Source organism: Pseudorca crassidens, chromosome 8 (genome assembly GCF_039906515.1).
Source record: "Pseudorca crassidens isolate mPseCra1 chromosome 8, mPseCra1.hap1, whole genome shotgun sequence".
In the NCBI taxonomy this organism is placed as follows: domain Eukaryota; kingdom Metazoa; phylum Chordata; class Mammalia; order Artiodactyla; family Delphinidae; genus Pseudorca; species Pseudorca crassidens.
The window spans coordinates 17,725,386-17,750,423 of NC_090303.1; the positions used below are offsets into that span (position 1 = coordinate 17,725,386).

The 25,038-nt window shown below is 38.7% G+C and overlaps 1 protein-coding gene across 1 annotated transcript in view; it reads left to right on the plus strand.

The window, feature by feature from the left end:
* Positions 1-25,038, plus strand: part of COG5 (component of oligomeric golgi complex 5) — a 283,180-nt gene that overhangs the window by 918 nt on the left and 257,224 nt on the right. Inside the window, exons 2-5 of the mRNA XM_067745932.1 lie at positions 4,527-4,666; positions 8,269-8,326; positions 13,043-13,097; positions 13,197-13,266. Coding sequence (XP_067602033.1) covers positions 4,527-4,666; positions 8,269-8,326; positions 13,043-13,097; positions 13,197-13,266 — 323 coding nt within the window. The remainder of the gene's footprint in view (positions 1-4,526; positions 4,667-8,268; positions 8,327-13,042; positions 13,098-13,196; positions 13,267-25,038) is intronic.

Genomic DNA, 25,038 nt, shown 5'->3' on the forward strand with positions numbered 1-25,038 from the left:
CATCACGTTCAACCTTGTATTAAAATAATTAGTGTACTTAATCTTTTCTACTTCATTGTAAAACCCCTTTTTATATTCTGCAGAGTTAATAACAGTAACTTGCCTACAGTAGGTGCAGAGTAAGTGGTTTTTAAAAATTGAACATCACAGTAAAGAAGCATATGCACACATATGTAGACCCAAATAGGTTCTAAACGAATGAAATAAAGTTCTAAAGTACTGTTTGTTTTCTGTGTTGTATGTTTTATTATTGCCCTTAATTCCTTGCCTTCTGATTATAATTTACATACTTTTGTCAAAAGTTACTAATGATGTTTTCTGAACTAGATCATGTTCTCTAGGTTAGGATCTCTGGCTAATGCATCTTTGTACCTTAATTTAAATTCAGGTTAACCAAGTTTTGAGCTCCTGATATATACGCAATTCCCACCTTCAAGTAGCTCACCATTTTGGTAGGAGAAATAGCCCTGTAGAGTTAGAAAGGTAGGCACCGTAATATAGTGTTGTAAGGGTAGCAGTAGAATTGTATACGAAGTAAAACATGAATACAAAAGAGGATGATAACTGGGAGTGGTTTAAGGGAGTGTCAGGAAAGGCTTTCTAGATGGAGTTGGTTTTGAGGTGTAAATAGGACGTTCCCAGGTGAAGTGAAGGAAACAGTACATGCCGCGCATGGGTATTTATTTCAGTTGGGTGCATTCCAGTAATTGTAATCAGTTTTTGGAGGGTAAACAGTCCTCAATTCTGCTTTCTGTATTTTCCTATTTAGTTCTCTTTCCCATCTTCCACAATAATTATTTAAATCTACTCTTTTCGAACCACTCCCTTCAAGCTCGACAAATGGTTTTCAAGTTCCCTAAAAAAAAAAAAAATCTATTAGATATGCGCTTCTTCCATTTCTTGCGGTTAAACGTATAAACTAAGCCTGAACCTGCAGTCATTCTTTCTTCCTTCTTTTCTGTTGTATTTTCAATTATAAAAGAAGTGAAGTCTCCATTCCCTCCTAAGGACAGTCCCTCCCCTTGGTGCTCTGGATTTTCTTCCTGTCTCCTCAAGGACCCAGTTACCCTCATTCTATGCCATTGAAATCGCTTTGCCAAGGTCTCCAGTGACTTTCTTGTGGATAAATCAAATGGACACTGTTTCGGTCTTTCTTACTTGAACTTATGAAAGGGTTCGAATGTTTTATTGAAATACTTGCCTCATGTGGCTTGTTCCATTTTTTTTTTAATTTCCTAATTCTCTAAGTGTTCTTTTTCAGCTTTCTTTAGATGCTTGTCGTCTTCATTTCGCCCCTAATTCAGTGGTTCACTCCACTCTTCCCTCCCACAACATTCCTAAGGAATTAAACATTTCCATCAGTAACAGTGATCCACTGTGTCAGGGGTCTGCCAGTGATAGAGGATAGGATTGGTCAGCAGATGCATAGTTTGAAATTTTGTGAGGTGTTTCTGATGTGCCTCCTATAGGCATGAGAAAGCTAAAAGAGAAGCACGAAGGACAGTCTGTCTTCAGATGCCAAATCCAATGGCCAGTATTCAGCCTTCATTGCGTTTGATCTTTATAAGACCTTTGACACTACTGACTTTCTTTAAGCTGTCCCTTTTGGTTTTTTGCTGTTCTCTCCTGTTTTTTTTTCTCTCTGAACACTTAATTTCTGTGATTGCTTTCATTTCTTCTATCTACCCCCATATTTTGGTGTTTTCCTGCTTCTGAGCTCTGTCGTTCCCGTTTTCCTTTTTTGTGCATTCTAAAATGTCTTCCTAAATCATCTGGTCTTTTTTTCATAGTTTGAAAATTAATATGTATACAAATATACACATATGGCCCGTACTCCTCTTCTGAGCTATAGAACCACTCTCTACTGGACATTTCTCTCTTGACAGTGAACAAGCACTACTAATTCTACATATAAAAATCTACATATGAACAAATAGTATAGGTTCTGCACATGAAAAAGTGAAATGAATTTTTTTTTTTAACCCCTCTCCTCTAACCTTTTCCTCTGGTAGTCTCTGTTACCATTAATTGTATGTGGTAAGTTAGATGTGTGCTTGTTCCCACGTAGGTTAGATGTGTGCTTGTTCCCACGTAGGTTATCAGTTCCTTGGAGGCAGGGGTACATTCATGTTCATCTTTATACAAAGATTTCTGGTGGACTGCTTTATGCAAAACTGAATTCCCTATGTCAGTTAATCAAGAAACTTGGGAATCATCCTTTAATTCTTGGTTTACCTAATCACCCATCTTTCAGCTTGTCTGTAAGTCCTATACATTATGGTGTCTGAATATTTGTCAAATTTGTCACTTCCTTGACAGTCTTACTGCTACTATCTTAGTCTTCATCCTGTCACTTAGGCTGTTAACATAACACCTTACTGGCCTCTGTGGCTCTATTCCATGGGTGTGTACATAAATTAGCGTCCTGGGAAAATAGAAGAAGCCCTGATTTTGTAGTGTATGCTAAATTTCATGGTGTAAATACCCTTACCATGGTCAGTTTTTTTTTTGCGGTACGTGGGCCTCTCACTGCTGTGGCCTCTCCCGTTGCGGAGCACAGGCTCCGGACACGCAGGCCTAGCGGCCATGGCTCACGGGCCCAGCCGCTCCGCTGCATGTGGGATCTTCCTGGACCGGGGCACGAACCCATGTCCCCTGCATCGGCAGGCGGACTCTCAACCACTGCGCCACCAGGGAAGCCCCCATGGTCAGTTTTAAGATACCTACATGTGATGTCAGCTGGCTCACAGAATTCCTGAGAGATTAACAGTTGGCTCTCAGGATCCAATCCGAGCCAGCCCCAGCGCACCACCGAGTGGCTAATCCCTTTTCAGTCATCCTCCATACAGCTGCCAGAAACTGTTCTACAACACAAGGCTAACAGAGCTCTTTCTTGGCTTTAAAAGCTTAAATGGGAAATAGTCTGAACATTTTGAATATTTTACCAGCCTCTTTTCAAACTGCACCCCAACCTTCCTTTGGAACCTCAAATCCTATCATTCTTTACCCTTTCTGCCCAAAACACACTGTGATCTAGACATACTTAAGTCAGTATTATCCTTATTCCTCAAAATATGCCATTATGTTTGCTGCCTCTAAACCTTCCCTCTTGGAATAGCCTTCTCCACTTGTCTGCCTGACAGGATCCTTAATTCTGAGAACTACTTGGCAAACTCGAAGGAAATGGGGTTCTCAGAATTAAGGCCAAAGTAGCAGTTTCCTTCTTTCAGTCCACTACACTTTGAGAGTAGTCAAGAATGAGTCTTTGCTTTTAGCAGAATGATACTTCCAGCTGATACATAGATTAATTCATGCATTCAACCAGTATTGAACACCTGCGATGTGTCAGGCATTGTTCAGGCTCTATGGGTGTGGTAGTACACAAAGCAAACTCATGGGGTGTACATTATAGTGGATATAGACAATTGAAGTTTTCTTATAAGTACTCTATTTTATAGCTTGTTAGTTTCATAATCTCTGTCAAGGCAGTCTTACGTATATCTACCATATGGCTAGGAGATAATTGTTTATGCCTACATTGACTTCACTTCTGTGTATCTATTTTTCGTTCATAATTCTCTCCACTTTCCTTTCACCCACAAATTTGTGGATTTCTGTACAGAAAGGTATCTTCTTAACATCTAGCATCACTTCTTGTTTTAAAATTTTTATTTATTTATTTTTTGGCTGTACCGCGTGGCATGCAGGATCTTAGTTCCCTAAGCAGGGATTGAACCTGTGCCCCCTGCAATGGAGGCGCAGATTCTTAACCACTGGACTTCCAGGGAAGTCCCTTTTTTTTCTTTCTCTTACTGGTCTACTTTCAACATGGTTTCTCTTTCCATTTATTTATTTCACCCATAAATCCAAAATTTCAGTAATACCTGTAAGTTTGCATTTGCCTACTTCTATTAAAATTTCAGATTCACTTTATTATAACAGTATTTGTGCATCAGTCTGGAGATGCTGGAGACCATAATTATCAAATACAGTCAGTTTTCCTATTGTCATTGTCAGTGACCTTGTTTTCTTGTGTTAAAAGCTGTGGTTCGTAGTTTTTTTTTTTTTTTCAATCTTTTACTCAGTATTTTCCTTTTGACTCACTGATTAAAAACTAGCTTTTAGGAATATGCATAGTAGTCCAGAGCGTGGGCTCTGCAGCTACACTGCCTGGGTTCAAACAGTGAAGTTGCACAAGTTGCATGTCCTGTCTGTGCCTGTCTCTTCACCTGTGAAACGGGGAGAATGATAGTTCCAACAGGGTTGTGTGAACATTGAATGAGTTAGTATGTATAAAGTGCTTATATCAGTGCCTGACGCGTAGTAAGTTCTTAGTGAATTTTACCAGTCTCTTCTGCTGTTGCTACCGCCTCTTCTCATTTACAACAGAAAGCCTTTTCAGTACTTTCTGGTGTATAGAAAGACCTCAAAATATGTTAACTATGATTATAATTGTTCTGTTGTTTAATATCTGTGGTTTGGTGCAGTGTAATTAATAAGGATTTTTTTCTTATTTTTTTTCCCAGAGTGTTATAGTGATTTTTTAAATGAAGACTTTGACGTAAAAACTTATACTTCTCGATCTATTCATCAAGCTGTAATTGCTGAACAGCTAGCAAAACTTGCCCAAGGAATCAGTCAGTTGGATAAAGAACTGCACTTACAGGTAATTCCAATTTTCTGGATCATACAATTTATTCAACGCAGAGTGATAATATATCATTTTTATAATCCTTTTATTATTTAATCTAAATGCATATTTACATGAACAAATGTATATTTTTCCAAGTATATCTTTGAAAAGTTTTCTGTAAACTACTTTTTGTTATTTGAAAAATGGATATACCCATCTCTCCAAAACCTTTTATTCATACTTTGTTTTCATCATCTTAACTGATATGGAGAGAGTATAGGTAGGCAAAAAATAGGATGTCTTTGATAAAGATAATAGAAAATAGAATTTTGGAAGCAGAACAGTGTGAATAAGAAAAACTGGGATGTTCCCACCAGCAGTTCACACTTTATGAGCACAAAATGTAATATTTGATGAAATTACAGAAAGTTGATAAATTTGTGGTGGATAGAACACAATGAGGGGAGTTAGGAGATAGGTCCAAATCTCAGTTGTGCTGTTAACTTTCATATCATGTAATGCCTTTGAGTCTTGCTTTTTTTTTAAAAAAAAAGGAAAAAAACCTATGGAATGGGTTGGAGTGAATAAGGGGGAAGAGGAGATTGTAGTAGAAAATCTTGAAGGTTCCTTCCTCTTCTACAATTCTGTGATTTTTATAGGGTGGTTTTATGGTGTACTTTCTAGTGTTGCCTTTCTTTCTGAGTAGGCACTTAAATATTTAAATGAATGAACAAATTGCATGAATAAATGAACTATTTTACAGGAAACCTAGATCTGGTATAATGAGACATGTTCCCTTAAGTTTTTCGTGCCTTACTTTATCAATTAAAAGAGCAGTTTGGGGCTTCTCTGGTTTCGCAGTAGTTAGGAGTCTGACTGCGAATGCAGGGGACACGGGTTTGAGCCCTGGTCCAGGAAGATCCCACATGCTGTGGAGCAACAAAGCCTGTGTGCCACAACTACTGAGCCTGCGCTCTAGAGGCCACGAGCCACAACTACTGAACCCATGTGCTACAACTACTGAAGCCCGTGTGCCTAGAGCCTGTGCTCCGCAACAAGAGAAGCCACCACAATGAGAAGCCTGCACACCGCAACGAAGAGTAGCCCCCGCTTTTCGGAACTAGAGAAAGGCTGCGCGTGGCAATTAAGATCCAGTGCAGCCAAAAATAAAAATAAATAAAAAATAAATAAATTCAGTGGTTGAGAGTCCGCCTGCCAATGCAGGGGACACGGGTTCGTGCCCCAGTCTGGGAAGATCCCACATGCCGCGGAGCGGCTGGGCCCGTGAGCCTGTGCGTCCGGAGCCTGTGTTCTGCAACGGGATAGGCCACAACAGTGAGAGGCCCGCGTACCGCAAAATAAATAAAAAATAAATTTATTAAAAAAAAAAGATAGAAGTATATACTATAGACAGTTCTTTAAAAAAAAAAAGAGCAGCTTAGTTCAGACTGGGGTGACTTTTAAGGTCAGTTTAAAATTCTGATTATATAATTAGAGATCAATACTTATTGAGAAACATTTATAGGACAGTTTTAATTGTCAGGCTTTGCTTTAGGCTGTGCGGATAGAAAAATGAAAACATTTCCTGGCTCTCCAAGTATTCACAGACCAGTGGCAGATACAGACAGAAATAATGACAGGCAAGTGATGCCTTTTTTAAATAGAATAGTACAAAGTGTCTGTGGGAGCAGGGGAAAAACCCAGGCACTTAATTCTGCCTAGGTTTCTCAGGGGGTAGCTTTTTGCAGGAGCCACCTGAAATTCTTTCTGCCTTTTTGTGGTTGGCATTTTCCTTATTCTTTGCATATAGTACCTTCTCTGAAGGAATCAGTAAAAACTTAAAATCTATTTAACATCTCCTAGAGGGGGCAAGTTATGCTTACAGTGGTTCTGTATGTAGGGTGGAGGAAGTCTCTGATTCCTGGTATGAGATCTAAACCTGCTACAATTGTTTTTCTGCAGAAGCAAAATTGGGATAATGCTAACCAAACCAATAAATAAAATATAATAAAAATAATTTAAAATATCATTGAGATCGGGGCTTCCCTGGTGGCGCAGTGGTTGAGAGTCTGCCTGCCGATGCAGGGGACACGGGTTCGTGCCCCGGTCTGGGAAGATCCCACATGCCACGGAGCAGCTGGGCCCGTGAGCCATGGCCGCTGAGCCTGCGCGTCCAGAGCCTGTGCTCCGCAACGGGAGAGGCCACAACAGTGAGAGGCCCGCGTACCGCAAAAAAAAAAAAAAAAAAAAAAATATCATTGAGATGATTAAAATTACAAAATGTGTACCAAAGTATGTGTTAGTCAGGGCTTTAGTACAGGAAGCAGAAACTGCTCTAGGTATTTAAAGCAGGAAGATATTTCATACAGAGGATTGGATAGACAGCTAATGGAATGAGTTGAAGGATCTACCACAGGTGCAACACAGAGACCTGGAAGCTCCTGCTGTTACCTGCCATGCCACTGCTAAAGTTCAGCTTCTGGGTGCTTGGTAACTGAACTCTGGAATGATCTATAGGGCTATCTCAACTGTCTCTAAATCCTCAGGTCTCAGGACTTTTCTTACTAGCTGAAACAGTAATGGGAAGATAGTTTTCCTCTTTCTTCTGTCTTCTAAATCTGTTGGAAAGGGGAGTCTATGAAATTGTAGTTTTAGGCTTTTCAGCCTTTCCAGAGTATCACAAGGGACAAAGAATAGAGAATTAGAAAAATATTCATCTTGTTAGGATGGACACATTAATGACCATATCAGTGGACTGGGGAGAACTCAGATGTCTTCTGGATAAGAGACATAGGAGTCCAAAAGTAACACTTATTTTAGATATGTGATAGAGGAACTTGGTAGAATGACAAGTGACGTGTGAAACAGGACAAAGTAGAGGATTTAGGCATTCCATTGAATGAATCTTTGCTGATTAGGAGCTTCAGTTTACAGACTAGACATGAAACTTCTTATTCATTTTAATAAAGGTACAAAATAATAAGGATTCCTGCATTGTTCTAAAGATTTGCTTGATTTCTTGGTGTTTCTAGGACTCTTTTGTGTGTAGCCTTTAACTCTTAACTTTTATGGGTTTTTTTTGATATGACTATTCACACTGCCCTAATTTTCTTAAAAATAGCAGTCTTCTGCAGGGAAGAGGATTTGCTGTGACATTAGGAAGCTGGAAGCAGAGAGATGTTTAGGGAGGCGCTGACTCTGCTTTATCTTTCCAAATTAGAATGTGGTCTTGATGATGCTGAATTAAATGCAAGAACTAAAAGAACCGATGTTTGAAAACACTCTTTAAAAGGGAAGCGTGTATTAATTAGCATGGCAAGAATTAGCTGGTTTTTGTTTTTCAGTTTGGGCACAACTCGTCCTGCACATCCCCCTAGGAAACCATGGGGCTAATGAAAAGACATCTTTGGCTCTGTGTTGAGCTATAGCGTGTTTGTGTTCCCACCAGTCATTCAGCTCAAACACACCTTTATACCCTGTATTTTTTGTATCAGCAAAAATTTTTTGCTGATACAAAAAAATTTTTTTTAATTTTTCCCACTTTCCATAAAGAGAGAGCCCTTCAATTCTACTTTGTGGTTACAAATTAAAATACTTAATACTTGGAGTGCTGATTATTCATTCTTGATTTTCAGGTTGTTGCAAGACATGAAGATTTATTGGCACAAGCAACTGGGATTGAATCTTTGGAAGGTATAGTTCCATTAACTATTATACATGGTACAGAGCTAGCCCAGGGCTTGGAAACTTCTTCTGTGAAGGGTCAGAAAGAAAATAGTTTAGACTTTGCAGGCCATACTGTATCTGCTGCAACTACTAAACTCTGCTGTTACAGGGTGAAAGCAGCCAGGTAATATGGAAACGAATGTGTGTGGCTGTGTTCCAACAAAACTTTAATAAAACTTTGCTGACCCCTGAACTAAACTCTCTGGGTTTAAATCCTTGCTTTCCCACCTACTAGAAGTGTGACTTTGGACAACTTACTTAACCTTTCTGTGCCTCAGTTTTATCTATAAAGGAGGAGTATTAATATGTACTAATATGTTATTTAGAGGATTAAATGAGTTAACAAAATGCTTTGAACTTTTCCTGGCACATATTTAGTGCTTTTATAACTATTAGTTAATTAAAACAAATAAGCAGGGGAATTCCAGTGGTTACAGTGGTTAGGACTCCGCACTTTCACTGTTGTGGGCGCACATTCAATCCCTGGTTGGGGAACTAGGATCCAGCAAGCCGCGTGGCATGGACAAAAAAAAAAAGAAACAAAAACAAAATCAACTCCACTAAAGTAGTGGAAATAGGCTTGAATTCTTTCCTATTTCTTTGAAATGCTTTTCAAAAATGAAAGTATAGTAGAATGATAATACATTGGATTTTTATTATGAACTCTCTTATTTTCGTTTGACTACATCTTTTATGAATTTGTCATTCTCTCTATATTAAATTAAACTACATCTCATAAATATGAAATGTTAATATTGTATTTTCCATTATCACTTGTGTTGTGATTACTATTAATCATTGCACATCAAAAGAAAGCTAAGTGATTTTTCCCTATGTTGATGAAATTCTTAAGGAAGAAGGATATTGCTTTCTGTGATGCAATATTCTTTAATGCTTCCTCTAGTATTTCTTACGTGCACTCAAAGATGTTATTTTCAGCATGTGCATTGTTTCTAAGGCATCCTGATGAAGAACATAGTATTTTGGAGACAACAGTTTGTTATTTGAATATTTAGGATAGATATCAGACTATGTTCATGGGAGAATTAAGAGGCTCTAGGTACTGACTTATTATGGAAAATTAATTTTCTTTAATCTCATAATATTTTTATATGTTTCTGGAAGCAAGTAAATAATACCTTGTTTTTAATGGTAATTTTTGTAAACGAATAAAGGTTTTTTTCCTTTATAGAAACCCATAGGGATGTCATGGTAGTACATTGATTTTGAGTATATATAGGTGTAGATGAATCATCACAACAGAAATACTTCTCATTGTGGTTTTCTTTTTCTTTTTCTTTTTTTTAAATTGGCCACACCACATGGCTTGCAGGATCTTAGTTCCCCAACCAGGGATTGCACCTGGGCCACCACGGTGAAAGTGCCGAGTCCTAACCACTGGGCAGCCAGGGAATTCCCTATGTGTGTTTAGTTCTATAGTGTGCTGATTTTCCCCAGAGTGCTTTTCAGTGTTTAAAACATTTAAAATATGCTGTTAGACTGAGTTAGAATGACTATCCATTGGGTGACTGTGTACAGTACAAAGGCTGACTTCTCTGAATTCCTATGATAATCTAAGAATATTCTCCAGATTATTTGAACATAAGTCAAAGTATGAATCAGTTAGTATTCATTTTAGCATGATGTGTATTTCTAATCATTTATTAAACTTTTTGAGATGTGTGTTATGTATTTGAAAATGTATTACCCCAACTTCTACTTCATCTACTTTTTCTCCTATATATGTAAAATTTTGGCCATATAATTCATTTGGAGATATATTTATTTAGCCTATTTTATTAAAATTTACCCTCTCTTCATTTTTTTGTTTATTTATACATTTAAATTTTAATTGAGAATTTGTTAGATTCCAGGCAGCTGTAACAATATACAGAGTCCCTGTCCTTATGGAGTTTGGAGGTATATTTAATTAAGCCTATTTTATTAAAAAGAGATAGCCTAATTTCTTCATTTATTTGCTCACTCAGTCGAATAGTAATTGAGAACTTGTTAGATACCAGGCACCTGTGAACAATAGAGTCACTGTTCTCATGATATTTATGTTCTAGGTAGGGAATTAGACCAAAAAAAAAAAATGTGTAAGTAGGGAACTTCAGGTACTTTTAAGTCCTAAAAGAAAATAAAATAGATGATGAGGTAGAAGAATGGGAGTTCCTTACTAGCTAGGATGGGCAGGAGATGCTTCTTTGAGAAGATGACATTTGAACTGAGATCTGAATGATGAGAAAGAGCTACCACATGACTGTCTGGGGAGGAGAGTGTGGTAAGCTGAGGGACCAATAAATGGAATTAGCGTGGCATGTTTGAAGGGCAGAAAGAAAAGGCTAGTATGACTAGAGTTTAGTGAATGAGGGAAAGAATTGTAGATGAGGTTCTTGGGAAGGAATTTTGATTTTCATTCTAAATGCAATGGTAAACAATTGGAGGGTTTTAATTAGAGATGTTACGTGATTAATGCTCTAAAAAGTTTTCTCTGGTGGCTCTATAGGAAGGCAAGAGTAGAATCTGGGGTACCAATTTAGAAGCTATTAGAGTAGTAGACGTTGATCGTGCCTTGAATTAGTGGTGGATATAAAGAGAGAGAAGTGAATGGGATAAAATGGGGGTAGAGCTGATAGGATTTGTTGATGGGAAATGAAAAGTCTGAGCGAAAAAAGTCACCAACAGTGATTCCTAAGATTTAAGTCTGAAAAATTGGATAGATGATGGTATGAGTAACTGAGATGCGTCACACTGGAGAGGATCATGGTGGGGCAGAAGTTATCTTGTTGGGTGTCTTAAATTTGTCATAAGAGAGTTCAGGGCTAGAGATTTTTTTGTGTGTGTGTGTGTGTGTGTATAGATAGGCAGGTATAAAGAAAATCTGTATAGATGTATGTACGTATGTGTGTATATAAAATCAGTATTTTATTGAACAGATAGTGTTTAAAACATTGGGATTGAATGAAATCCCTAAGAGAGATTCTAGGTGGAGAAGAGAAGTTGGCTGAGGATCAAATCTTGGAGTACTCCAGCATGTAGAGATCCAACAGAGAAGGAGTGGGAGCAACTCATGCCATCAGAGGGAGCCCACGAGGGTGATGACTTGGAAGCCTAGAGAAAAAAATGTTTTAGGGAGGGAGTGGTTCAACGTGTCATGCATTTCTGAGAGTTAGAACAAGATCAAGACAGAACTGACAATAGCATTCGGCACCTTGGAGATTTCTGGTGACGTTGACAAGATCTGTTTTGGTGGCATATGTGTGAAAGGTGTTGCGAGTGGGTTGTGGAGAGAATAAGATGTGAGGAAGTGATGATAACAAGGAAAGCCAGTTCATTCTTGGAGGTTTAAGGTCAGTGAACCATAATACCGGCAGAAATCCTTGGGTCCAGAAAGGATTCTATTGGACTGAGCCATATTAAAACATTTGTATGCAGATAGGAGTATTAATTAATTCTGAAATTACTTCATCTAATATGACAACATTCTATACTTAAATTTATTTAGAATACTGTGTTTCAAAACTACAGCTATGCCAGTTGAATATAGAAACTGAGTTTTAAAGAATATAGTTCAAAATAATTAAATCTGTAATATTGGAAAGCCCATTTTTAGGCATATAAAAAAGTAAAATTTCAGATCTGTCTTCCTGAAAATAATTTTACAATTTTATAAACAGTTCTTCATCATGTTATGTAAGTAGAGAGTAAAGGCAATAATATACTTGCTGTCCATATTTATTATTTATCTAGCATTGGGAGTTAGAGAGAGTATACCAGGAGGAGAGTACCTCATTTCCAGATCGTTCAGGGCCTTGTAGACCAAGCTGTGGACTTTAGTTTTAACATAGGAGCAAAGGGGAGACTGGGGAAGGGATTTAGCAGATGAGTGTTATAATTTGCACTTCCAAAGATCACTCAGGCTTTTTTTTTTTTAATACAATTTTAAAAATAAGTTTCTTTATTTTTTGGCTGTGTTTAGTTTTCATTGCTGGGCGTGGGCTTTCTCTAGTTGAGGCGAGCAGGGGCTACTCTTCATTGCGGTGCGTGGGCTTCTCGTTGCGGTGGCGTCTCTTCTTACGGAGCAGGGGCTCTAGGCGTGTGGGCTTCAGTAGTTGTGGCTCACGGGCTCAGTAGTTGCAGCTCGCGGGCTTTAGAGTGCAGGCTCAGTAATTGTGGTACACGGGCTTAGTTCCTCTGCAGCATGTGGGATCTTCCTGGACCAGGGCTTGAACCGTGTCCCCTGCATTGGCAGGTGGATTCTTAACTACTGCGCCACCAGCGAAGTCCCACGCTTTTTTTGTAATTGTAGTACAATACACATTAACATGAAATTTACCACTTTAACCATTTTAAACTATATAACTTAGTGCTATTAATTACATTTACAGTGTTGTGCAACCATCACTATCCAGTTCCAGAACTTTTTCATCACCTCAAATGGAGACCCTGTACCCATTAAGCCGTCGCTCCCCATTCCTTGTCAGACTTCTTTAGTGGAGCAAGGTTAGGACGGGGAAGACTAGTTAGAGGTTTTTGTAGTAGTCTAGGTAAAAGATACTGGTTGGATTATGATGATGGCAGAAAAATATGGAAAATTTCTCTATTTTTTTCTTTTAACTTTTTACCCAATTTGAACCCTCGTAAATTTGTAAAGTAATGTAAGCTGTTATGTTTTCCTAGGTGTCCTTCAGATGATGCAGACAAGAATTGGGGCTTTACAGGGAGCTGTTGATAGGTACTGTTGTTCATTTTGTAAATGAATGAAATGGAAAGATTTTTATCCATTGATAGTTTGAAGATGATTTTGTCACTCCTCTTTCTGTTTTTCCTTTAGGATGAAAGCAAAAATTGTTGAGCCATACAATAAAATAGTAGCCCGTACTGCTCAACTAGCAAGACTTCAGGTAGGTCCTCACTTGTCATTTCTTTGTACTTTTACTTCATTTTGTCTTTATAAGCGAGCAAATTTCAAGAGAATGAATTCTGAGGAAGTAAGAGAATATGAGAGAAAACGGGAAAAATACTAAAGAGCTTTAAAAGAAGATATTCAGTTTAAAAAATAAAAATCTAAACTACTATTAAAGTGAATTATTTTCACTCTTACTATATCAGTGTATTACTAACTTTTTAGAGTTCAAAATTATTTCTCTTAATAGAGAACAGGAAGAAACCTTTTATCCTTACAGTTTGCTATGATCCAATGTAAGGAACCCAAACCTATAACTTCTGTAATACAGCAGTCCCCAACCTTTTTGGCACCAGAGACCGGTTTCGTGGAAGACAGTTTTTCCGCGGACCGGGGAGGTGGGGGTGGGGGGATGGTTTCACATGATTCAAGCGCATTATGTTTATTGTGCACTTTATTTCTGCTATTGTTACATTGTACTATATAATGAAATGATTATACAACTCACCATAATACAGGATCCGTGGGAGCCCTGAGCTTGTTTGCAACTAGTTGGTCCCATCTGGGGATGATGGGAGACAGTGACACCTGAAGTGTGTGGCTTATGTCTAGTCTACTCTGTAGTCTTGTTTTGATTGCTGTCACTGCAGAAAACCCTGCTTCACAAAGGTAGGATGTTGGAAACAGAAACAGGCTTTTCAGTGCTTTCGTGGCAATCTCAGGATATCCCACCTTGACTTTAATCCAGAATGTATGGAGATTTGAAGTTGTCTCAAGCATACTTTTAAGACCACCGTCATTTACAGTCTCAAGCAGTTGATCTTCTTCTAGCACAAAGTCGATTCACTGGACTTATTCACAAATGGGTCGCAGATCCACTCCTTCCCAATTCGGGGGTCTTTTGTGGCTGGGAAGTAATGCTCAAACTCTTTTGAAAGCTGAGATGGGTGATCATGCACCAGCTGGGGGGAAGAAGGCCCTGGCTCAGCCTCTTTCAAAATCTCTGCTAATATTTGAAACATGTCAAAAATCCTAGTGTTCACTCATTGCCCCCATAATTCCAGTTTGGCTTTGAATGCAGCCATTTTATCTGCCAACTTGAACACAGTGGTGGTTCTCTCCTGAAGTGACGGATTGAGTTTGTTGAGCAGCTTGAATATGTCACACAAGTAAGCAAGTTTTGTGACCCCATTCTGTGGCACTGAAATGTGCTGCCAGGGGTGACTGTTTTTCTAAAAGAAATCTCTGGAGTGGCTCTCATAACTCAAAAACTCTGGCCAGTGATCTACCTTTAGAAAGCCATCTCACTTCTGTGTATAAGAGAAGACGTGTGTGCTCTGTGTCCATCTCCTCACAGAGCTGCACAAACAGACGTGAGTTAAGGGCATGTACTTTAATGTGGTTGATAATTTTAATCACATCCTGCAAAACGTTAAGTTCAGGTGACATTTTTCGGCTAGCCAGCATTTCCCTGTGGATGACACAGTGTGTAGACTCACATTCAGAAGCAACCTCTTTGACCCAAGTAGTGAAACCAGAAAGCCATCCAGTCATGGCAGCCGCTCTGTCTGTGCATATATCGACACAAAATGACCAATTCACTTTTCCTGATATGTAATCATTCAAAGACTTGAAGAGTTCTGCAGCTATTGTGTTGGTTGTCAACAAAAGTGCACATAACATAACCTCATGCACATCCTCCTGAAAGACATAACGCACAAAAACAAGCATTGTTGCCTTGTTGTCAACACCAGCAGACTCGTCAACCTGGATTGCATACCATGGTGACTCATTAATCCTCTAACAATTGTGCCTCAGTATCCTTTGCTATTTCATCAATTCGTCTAGTTATGGTACTAGCCAAAAGAGGAACACGTGCCACGTTTTGAACTGCAGCCTCTCCTAAAAGTTCATGACAGATGTCCTTAGCAGCAGGCAGGCTCAACTCTTCACCAATGGTAAAGGGCTTTTTCTTAAAGATTTATTTATTTATTATTTATTTAGTTAGTTTATTTTTGGCTGCGTCGGGTCTTAGTCGCGGCACGCAGGATCTTCATTGAGGTACGCGGGATCTTTCATTGCAGCGCGCCGGCTCTTTGTTGCAGTGCACAGGTTTCTCTCTAGTTGTGGCGTGCAGGTTTTCTATTCTCTAGCTGTGGTGCGCAGGCTCCAGGGCGTGTGGGCTCTGTAGTTTGCGGCCCATAGGCTCTCTAGTTGAGGCGCGCAAGCTCAGTACTTGCAGTGTGCGGGCTTAGTTGCCCTGCAGCATATGGGATCTCAGTTCCCCGACCAGGGATCGAACCCGTGTCCCCTGCATTGTAAGGTGGATTCTTTACCACTGGACCGCCAGGGAAGCCCAGTAAAGGGCTTCTTCTTAGAGTCTTCTGCTGTCTCATCATTGGGTTTTACCCCCTTTCAAAAAAGCTCTCCAGTGACATTTGTTTTTTCCTCATTTTGGCTAGGGTTAGCTTGTGGGCTTACCCACACTGTGACTGAGAGAAGTGCACAGTGCAGGAAAGAGGTGCGGACAGAAGTGGTAAATAAAATAATGGGCAGGCCATGCGCAGACTGAAATAAGTGTCAGTTTCTGACTTAAAGCCTGCCACCACATGCAGTTGTACAATTGAAGTACATCAACTCACTTGCCACTGTAAAGCCTGCCACCAGATGCAGCTTAATTGTCACTTTCCACTCACTGGTAGAGTTTTGATATGAGTCTGCAAGCAGTTGATTTATTACGGTCTCTGTGTAGTCAAACCTCTCTGTTAATGATAATCTGTATTTGCAGCCACTCCCCAGAGCTAGCATCACTGCGTCAGCTCCACTACAGGTCATCAGGCATTAGATTCTCATAAGGAGCGCACAGCCTGGATCCCTCACATGTGCAGTTCACAGCAGGGTTTGCGCTCCTATGAGAATCTGATGCTGCCACTGATCTGACAGGAGGCGGAGCTCAGGTGGCAATGTGAGCGATGGGGAGCGGCTGTAAGTACAGATGAAGCTTCGCTCACTCACCCACCGCTCACCTCCTGCTGTGTGGCCCGGTTCCTAACAGGCCACAGACCGGTTCCGGTCCGTGGCCTGGGACTGGGGACCCCAGCTATAATAGATGTTTTAGTATTTTAATCTTTGCTATTTCTGGGTCAGTTTTTGTCAATTGACCTTTCTTCTTGTTATGGGTTTTATTTTTATGCTTCTTTTCGTGCTTGGTAATTTTTGATTTTATACTGGAAAGGTGTGTTTTGTGTTCAGGGGTCTGGATTTTAAAAAATTTCCTTGAAATGGTGTTGGACTTTATTCTTGTTCACAGTTAAGTTACTTGAAATTAGTCTGATCTTTTTGAGGATTGGTTTTAAATATTTATTTATTTATTTAGCTGCATTGGGTCTTAGTCGCAGCTTTCAGGATCTTTGCGGCATGTGGGATCTTTGCTGCAGCATGAGGGACCTTTTGTTGCGGTGTGCGGGCTTCTCTCTAGTTGTGATGCATAGGCTCAGTAGTTGCAGCACGTGGGCTCTCTAGTTGTGGCACGCGGGCTTAGTTGCCCCCTGGCATGTGGGATCTTAGTTTCCTGACAAGGGATCGAACTCACGTCCCCTGCATTGGAAGGAGGATTCTTAACCACTGGACCACCAGGGAAGTCCCCAAGGATTGGTTTTAAATCTTTGTTAGTGCAGGTTCAGAGCATCCTTTAGCCTAGCGGTAGTTTAGCCATGTTTACTACTAGGTCTTTCCACTATGAGCTCTGTGCATTGTTTCAGTGTTTCTTTCCTTGTGTTTCCTCTTACACATGCACAAATTGGCACTTAGCCAGAGACTTGAGGCCATCTTTCTGCACATCTCCCCAACCTCTCCTTCCTGGCCAGTTCTCTGCCCATAGACTCTAGCTCCTTTTGGCTTTCCTGAAATCTGATCTGTTTCCACACTTCAGAGAGACTGTCATGTTCTGTTTGCCTTTGCTCTGCTTCAGCTAGAAAATTGTCTTCCGGCAGTAAATTGGGATAGTTGTTAAGCTCATTTTCTTTATTTTCTTTCTCCTGTGCTATTTTTCAGTATCTGTTGTCTGAAAATTTTATTTCATGTATTTTGTTCAGTTTTCTAGTTGTTTAAGATGGGAGGGTAAATTCTGCCCTATTACTCCATCATTGTTAGAAGTAGAAATTGCCTTCATTAAAAAAAATTGAATAATAAGTCACATACTATAAAATTCACCACTTTAAAGTACACGTTTAAGTGTTGACTGAGTGGTTTTTACTATATTCACAGGGTTGTGCAATCATCACTGCTGTCTAATGCCAAAACATTTTCATTACTCCAGAAAGAAACCTTAGGCTCAGTAGTAATCACTCCTCCTACCCCCTTACCCCTTGCCCCTCCCCAGCTTTCTAATCTGCTGTCTGTCTGTGGATTTGCCTATGCTGGATATTTCACATAAATGCGTCATACATTGTGTGGCATTATTTTGTCTGGCTTCTTTCACTTACCATAATGTTTTCAAGGTTTATCCATGTTGTAGCATGTGTCAGTACTTCATTCCTTTTTATGACCAAATAATATTCCATTGTACGGATATACCACATTTTTGTTTATCCATTTATTTTGCTTGCCTATCAGTTGATAGATACTTGTTTCCGCTTACTGGCTATTATGAATAAAAACTGTTACAAACATTTGTGTACAAGTTTTTGTGTGACGTGTTTTTTTTGGTTATCTTGGGTATATACCTGAGAATATATATGCTAGGTCATATGCTAACTCTCTTTAACATTTTGATGTATCGAATCAATATATGAACCCTTAAACTTAAACAATGTTCTATGTCAATTATATTTCAGCAGAGCTGGAAAAAACTTTTTGAGGAGTGCCAAACTGTTTTCCAAAGCAGCTGTACCATTTTACATTCCTATCAGCTATATATGAGGGTTTCAATTTCTTTCTCACCAAGACTTGTTTTCTTTTTAATATAGCCATCCTATTGGTTATGAAGTACTATCTCGTTGTTTTGATATGAATTTCCCCAATGACTAATGATACTGAGCATCTTTTATTGTGCCTATCGGCCATTTGTATATATTCTCTGGAGAAATGTCTATTCATATCTTTTGCTCATTTTTAAAATGAATTATTTGTCTATTCCCTCTCTCCCTCCCTTCCTTTCTATACTTGGCATATTGTGTTCTGGCTTCCAATTTAGTTGTTGAGAAGCTGTCATTCTGACCTGGTCTTTTGAAGGTAATCTGCAGGTTTCCTCTGGTTTCTTTTTTAAAAATTATTTATTTACTTATTTTAACATCTTTATTGGAGTATAATTGCTTTACATTGTTGTGTTAGTTGCTGCTGTATAACAAAGTGAATCAGCTATACATATACATAATATCCCTATATCCCCTCCCTCTTGCATCTCCCTCACACCCTTGCTATCCCACCCCTGTAGGTGGTCACAAAGCACGAGCTGATCACCCTGTGCTATGTGGCTGCTTCCCACTAGCTAGCTATTTTACATTTGGTAGTGTATATATGTCAATGCCACTCTCTTACTTCGTCTCAGCTTATGCTTCCCCCTCACTGTGTTCTCATGTCCATTCTCTATGTCTGCATCTTTATTCCTGTACTGCCCCTAGGTTCTTCAAAACCATTTTTTTTCTTTTTTTAGATTCCATATATATGTGTTAGCATATGATATTTGTTTTTCTCTTTGATTTCCTTCAGTTTCAGAATGGTTTCTTTTTATTCATTTCATGTGCAATTTGTTTTTCTTCTTCCATCTGTGAATTTATCTCTTTCATCATTTCTGAGCCGTGCTTTCTTCAAGTATGTATCATTCTCTCTCTCCTTTGTCTTCGATTCTGATTAAATGTACACTCAACTTTCTTTATCATCTAAGTCACTTACCCTCTTTTCCTTACTTTACATTTTTTTTCCTTTCCTTGCTGTTCTCTGGAGTTTTTTCTGATTGGTTATCTACTTCATTAATTTATTCCTGACCACTTCCTGTGGTTAAAATAGTCGATTATTATTTTGCTAAGTTTTGGTTATTGTATGTTTTATTTTTAGAAGTTCTATGTTTCTTTTCCTAAAGTGCTATATGACCTATTTCTTGTTCCCTGATTTTGATTTCTTTGAATATATTCTGCTGAAGTATTCTGTTGCCTTACTCTGGTAGGTATAGTATTTGTAGTCTTTGTGGGTATGTTTATCTTGGTGGTGCTTGCTGGTTCTGTCTAATGGAGTCCAGTTTTCCTGGGTGCCTGGTTACTTTTTGCTGTGTGTTGGACATTTTATTTGAAAAGTTATTTTTTAGAATATTTCAGTCCTTCAGAGAGGATTTGTTTTGTTTTTCTATGGCAGCAGAAATCGTTACCAGTCCAAGAACAACATTAAATTAATCAATTTTAACTCTTCTCCTCCACTTTGTCTCAGAGGCTATCAAAATGTAGGATCTAATTTTCCAGGACTAGCAAGTGATCTCAGATTACAAGTGGATTTGCTTCCTTTCTCTTGGGGTTCACTGTGCTTTACTCTTGGCTTGGTGTTTGTATCCATACTATCATTTCTTTGATGCTTTTGAGACATTTTTACATTTTATACAACAGTTTTAGTTCTTAATGGTAAGCTAAAAATATAGTCTGCCATTATTTTATTATTATTAATTAATTAATTAATTTTTTGTCTGCGTTGGGTCTTCATTGCTGCGTATGGGCTTTCTCTAGTTGTGGCAAGCGGGGGCTACTCTTCATTGCAGTGTGTGGGCATCTCATTGCGGTGGCTTCTCTTGTTGTGGAGCACGGGCTCCAGGCGCGCGGGCCTCAGTAGTTGTGGCATGCAGGCTCAGTAGTTGGGGCTCGTGGGCTCTACAGCACAGGCTCAGTAGTTGTGGCGCATGGGCCCAGTTGCTCCGTTACATGTGGGATCCTCCCGGACTGAGGCTCAAACCCATGTCACCTGCATTGGCGGGCAGGTCCTTAACCACTGCACCACCAGGGAAGTCCTAGTCTGCCATTATTAAAAATAAGAAACTTACGTGTCTTCTCTTTTTTATAAAATAAACATCAGATTATTTTTTTCCCCTGATAAAATTATTCAGTACTTCCTTAACACAAAAGAGAATGAAGTCTTAAGTCCTAAATGTGGCATGTAAGTCCCTTCATGTTATTGCCTCTACTTGCTTTTTATCAACTTTACCTTTTGTCATTCTAAAAAAATTTATTATGGATACTAATCACACTGAACTACTTACTGTTCCTAAGTGTGCTGGAGATTCTCACATTCATTCCTTTGCACATTTTTTTCCCTAACTCAGAATGTTCTAGTCACTCAGCAGATTCTAGTCAACTCGTCTGTGAATTCCTCTCCTGCCCTTCTGACAGAGCAGAATATTTACTTTATTTTATTTTTTTGGTCGCAGTGTGCAGCATGTGGGATCTTAGTTCCCCGACCATGGGTCAAACACGCGCCTCCTGCATGGGAAGCGTGGAGTTTTAACCACTGGACTGCCCGGGAAGTCCCAGAATGTTTATTTTTTAATTTTTTCATTTCTTTAATATCCTGTAGATGTTTCCATTATAATACTTTCTACATAATTTTTCCCTTCCTCATACTCTCCTATAAGACTAAGCTCCTTGAAGGCTATGATAATATTTTAATATTTGAATGTCTAGCCTTAGCGTAGTGTTATGTACCATATTAAATGCTTAAGAAATGAGTTAAATAATTTGTTCCTTGGTCTGTGCCTTAGTTGTAATGTTTTTAAAAAATATGTAGCATATGTGACTCAACATATATAATACTAAAAAATTTTAATGGACTTATAAATATCTCCTATAACAATCTGAGAAATATAGCATGTGAGAAGAGTTTGAATGTCAGTCTTTTTCAGAAGGATGAGAGATACAGGTTATTTCAGAGATAACCACTTAAGGGTATGTGGGGCAGTGAGGATACATAGGAACCTGTCTTAACAGTCAAAGAGGTATCGTGGGACAGTGGAATATGGCTTGGCCTACAATAATATCCTAACAATCACCCTTTCCTATAACTCAGGTCCTGCATCTCTGTCTGCTACTTTTTCTTACTGCCACTATGGATTAACCCTCATTCTCCTTTTCACTTGCTCCTTGTTTCACTCTTGGCTTTTTTGTCTCAAGGCTTCTGCTCTATCCTATACACCCACTTTCCTAAAGAGAACAGTGTCTGTTTGTAACAGTTTTGGGCAGTTCTTGCACGAGACAGTGTGATAGGTCACTGGTGATAGACTTTGTGGCATAGCATTGAGCTGGCATTGTTTCTCTGATCTAGTCAGCTGTGGCTAAGGTCACAAGGTCATATGACCTGAAATACCATGAACCACATATAAGGAGCTGCCCAAGCTACTTTCCTGAAGAAAGGGTGTGGGCACTGCAAGTCCTGCTCAGAGCGTTAGAGCTAATGTTTTACTTTTATGCTGAAATATACATTAAAACATTACTTCCATAGTTAAGTTGGGATTTAAATATTGCTTTTGAGATTAACTTTTTCATTTTGTACTAAAAATCATGGCCTTAAGTTAACTGGAATTCTTTTTTATACTGTATTTTGACTTTTTTTTGCCATCTAATTATTCCCTTTATTTATTTTATTTTTTACATCTTTATTGGAGTATAATTGCTTTACAATGGTGTGTTAGTTTCGGCTTTATAACAAAGTGAATCAGTTACACATATACATATGTTCCCATATCTCTTCCCTCTTGCATCTCCCTCCCTCCCACCCTCCCTATCCCACCCCTCTAGGTGGTCACAAAGCACCAAGCTGATCTCCCTGTGCCATGCGGCTGCTTCCCACTAGCTATCTATTTTATGTTTGGTAGTGTATATATGTCCATGCCACTCTCTCGCTTTGTCACAGCTTACCCTACCCCCTCCCCATATCCTCAAGTCCATTCTCTAGTAGGTCTGTGTCTTTATTCCTGTGTTACCCCTAGGTTCTTCATGACATTTTTTTTTCTTAAATTCTGTATATATGTGTTAGCATATGGTATTTGTCTTTCTCTTTCTGACTTACTTCACTCTGTATGACAGACTCTAGGTCCATCCACCTCATTACAAATAGCTCAATTTCCTTTCTTTTTATGGCTGAGTAATATTCCATTGTATATATGTGCCATATCTTCTTTATCCATTCATCCGATGATGGACACTTAGGTTGTTTCCATGTCCTGGCTATTGTAAATAGAGCTGCAATGAACATTTTGGTACATGACTCTTTTTGAATTATGGTTTTCTCAGGATATATGCCCAGTAGTGGGATTGCTGGGTCATATGGTAGTTCTATTTGTAGTTTTTTAAGGAACCTCCATACTCTTCTCCATAGTGGCTGTACCAATTCACATTCCCACCAGCAGTGCAAGAGTGTTCCCTTTTCTCCACACCCTCTCCAGCATTTATTGTTTCTAGATTTTTTGATGATGGCCATTCTGACTGGTATGAGATGATATCCCATTGTAGTTTTGATTTGCATTTCTCTAATGATTAATGATGTTGAGGATTCTTTCGTGTGTTTGTTGGCAGTCTGTATATCTTCTTTGGAGAAATGTCTATTTAGGTCTTCTGCCCATTTTTGGATTGGGTTGTTTTTTTTGTTATTGAGCTGCATGAGCTGCTTATAAATTTTGGAGATTAATCCTTTGTCAGTTGCTTCATTTGCAAATATTTTCTCCCATTCTGAGGGTTGTCTATTGATCTTGTTTATGGTTTCCTTTGCTGTGCAAAAACTTTTACATTTCATTAGGTCCCATTTGTTTATTTTTATTTCCATTTCTCTAGGAGGTGGGTCAAAAAGGATCTTGCTGTGATTTATGTCAGAGTGTTCTGCCTATGCTTTCCTCTAAGAGTTAGATAGTTTCTGGCCTTACATTTAGGTCTTTAATCCATTTTGAGCTTATTTTTGTGTATGGTGTTAGGGAGTGATCTAATCTCATAATTTTACATGTACCTGTCCAGTTTTCCCAACACCACTTATTGAAGAGGCTGTCCTTTCTCCACTGTACACTCCTGCCTCCTTTATCAAAGATAAGGTGACCATATGTGCGTGGGTTTATCTCTGGGTTTTCTATCCTGTTCCATTGATCTGTATTTCTGTTTTTGTGCCAATACCATACTGTCTTGATTACTGTAGCTTTGTAGTATAGTCTGAAGTCAGGGAGCCTGATTCCTCCAGCTCCGTTTTTCGTTCTCAAGATTGCTTTGGCTATTCGGGGTCTTTTGTGTTTCCATACAAATTGTGAAATTTTTTGTTCTAGTTCTGTGAAAAATGCCATTGGTAGTTTGATAGGGATTGCATTGAATCTGTAGATTGCTTTGGGTAGTAGAGTCATTTTCACAATGTTGATTCTTCCAATCCAAGAACATGGTATATCTCTCCATCTATTTGTATCATCTTTAATTTCTTTCATCAGTGTCTTATAATTTTCTGCATACAGGTCCTTGGTCTCCTTAGGTAGGTTTATTCCTGGGTATTTTATTCTTTTTGTTGCAGTGGTAAATGGGAGTGTTTTCTTGATTTCACTTTCAGATTTTTCATCATTAGTGTATAGGAATGCCAGAGATTTCTGTGCATTGTTTGTATCCTGCAACTTTACCAAATTCATTGATTAGCTCTAGTAGTTTTCTAGTAGCATCTTTAGGATTCTTTATATATAGTATTATGTCATCTGCAAACAGTGACAGCTTTACTTTTTCTTTTCGGATTTGGATTCCCTTTATTTCCTTTTCTTCTCTGATTGCTGTGGCTAAAACTTCCAAAACTATGTTGTGTAAGAGTGGTGCGAGTGGACAACCTTGTCTTGTTCCTGATCTTAGCGGAAATGCTTTCAGTTTTTCACCATTGAGAATGATGTTTGCTGTGGGTTTGTCATATATGGCCTTTATTATGTTGAGAAAAGTTCCCTCTGTGCCTACTTTCTGCAGGGTTTTTATCATAAATGGGTGTTGAATTTTGTTGAAAGCTTTCTCTGCATCTATTGAGATGATCATTTGGTTTTTCTCCTTCAGTTTGTTAATATGGTTTATCACACTGATTGATTTGCGTGTACTGAAGAATCCTTGCATTCCTGGATTAAACCCCACTTGATCATGGTGTATGATCCTTTTAATGTGCTGTTGGATTCTGTTTGCTAGTATTTTGTTGAGGATTTTTGCATCTATGTTCATCAGTGATACTGGCCTGTAGTTTTCTTTCTTTGTGACATCCTTGTCTGGTTTTGGTATCAAGGTGATGGTGGCCTCGTAGAATGAGTTTGGGAGTGTTCTTCCCTCTGCTATATTTTGGAAGAGTTTGAGAAGGATAGGTGTTAGCCCTTCTCTAAATGTTTGATAGAATTCGCCTGTGAAGCCATCTGGTCCTGGGCTTTTGTTTGTTGGAAGATTTTTAATTACAGTTTCAATTTCAGTGCTTGTGATTGGTCTGTTCATATTTTCTATTTCTTCCTGATTCAGTCTTGGCAGGTTGTGCATTTCTAAGAATTTGTCCATTTCTTCCAGGTTGTCCATTTTATTGGCATAGAGTTGCTTGTAGTAATCTCTCATGATCTTTTGTATTTCTGCAATGTCAGTTGTTACTTCTTTTTCATTTCTAATTCTATTGATTTGAGTCTTCTCCCTTTTTTTCTTGATGAGTCTGGCTAGTGGTTTATCAATTTTGTTTATCTTCTCAAAGAACCAGCTTTTAGTTTTATTGATCTTTGCTATCGTTTCCTTCATTTCTTTTTCATTTATTTCTGATCTGATTTTTATGA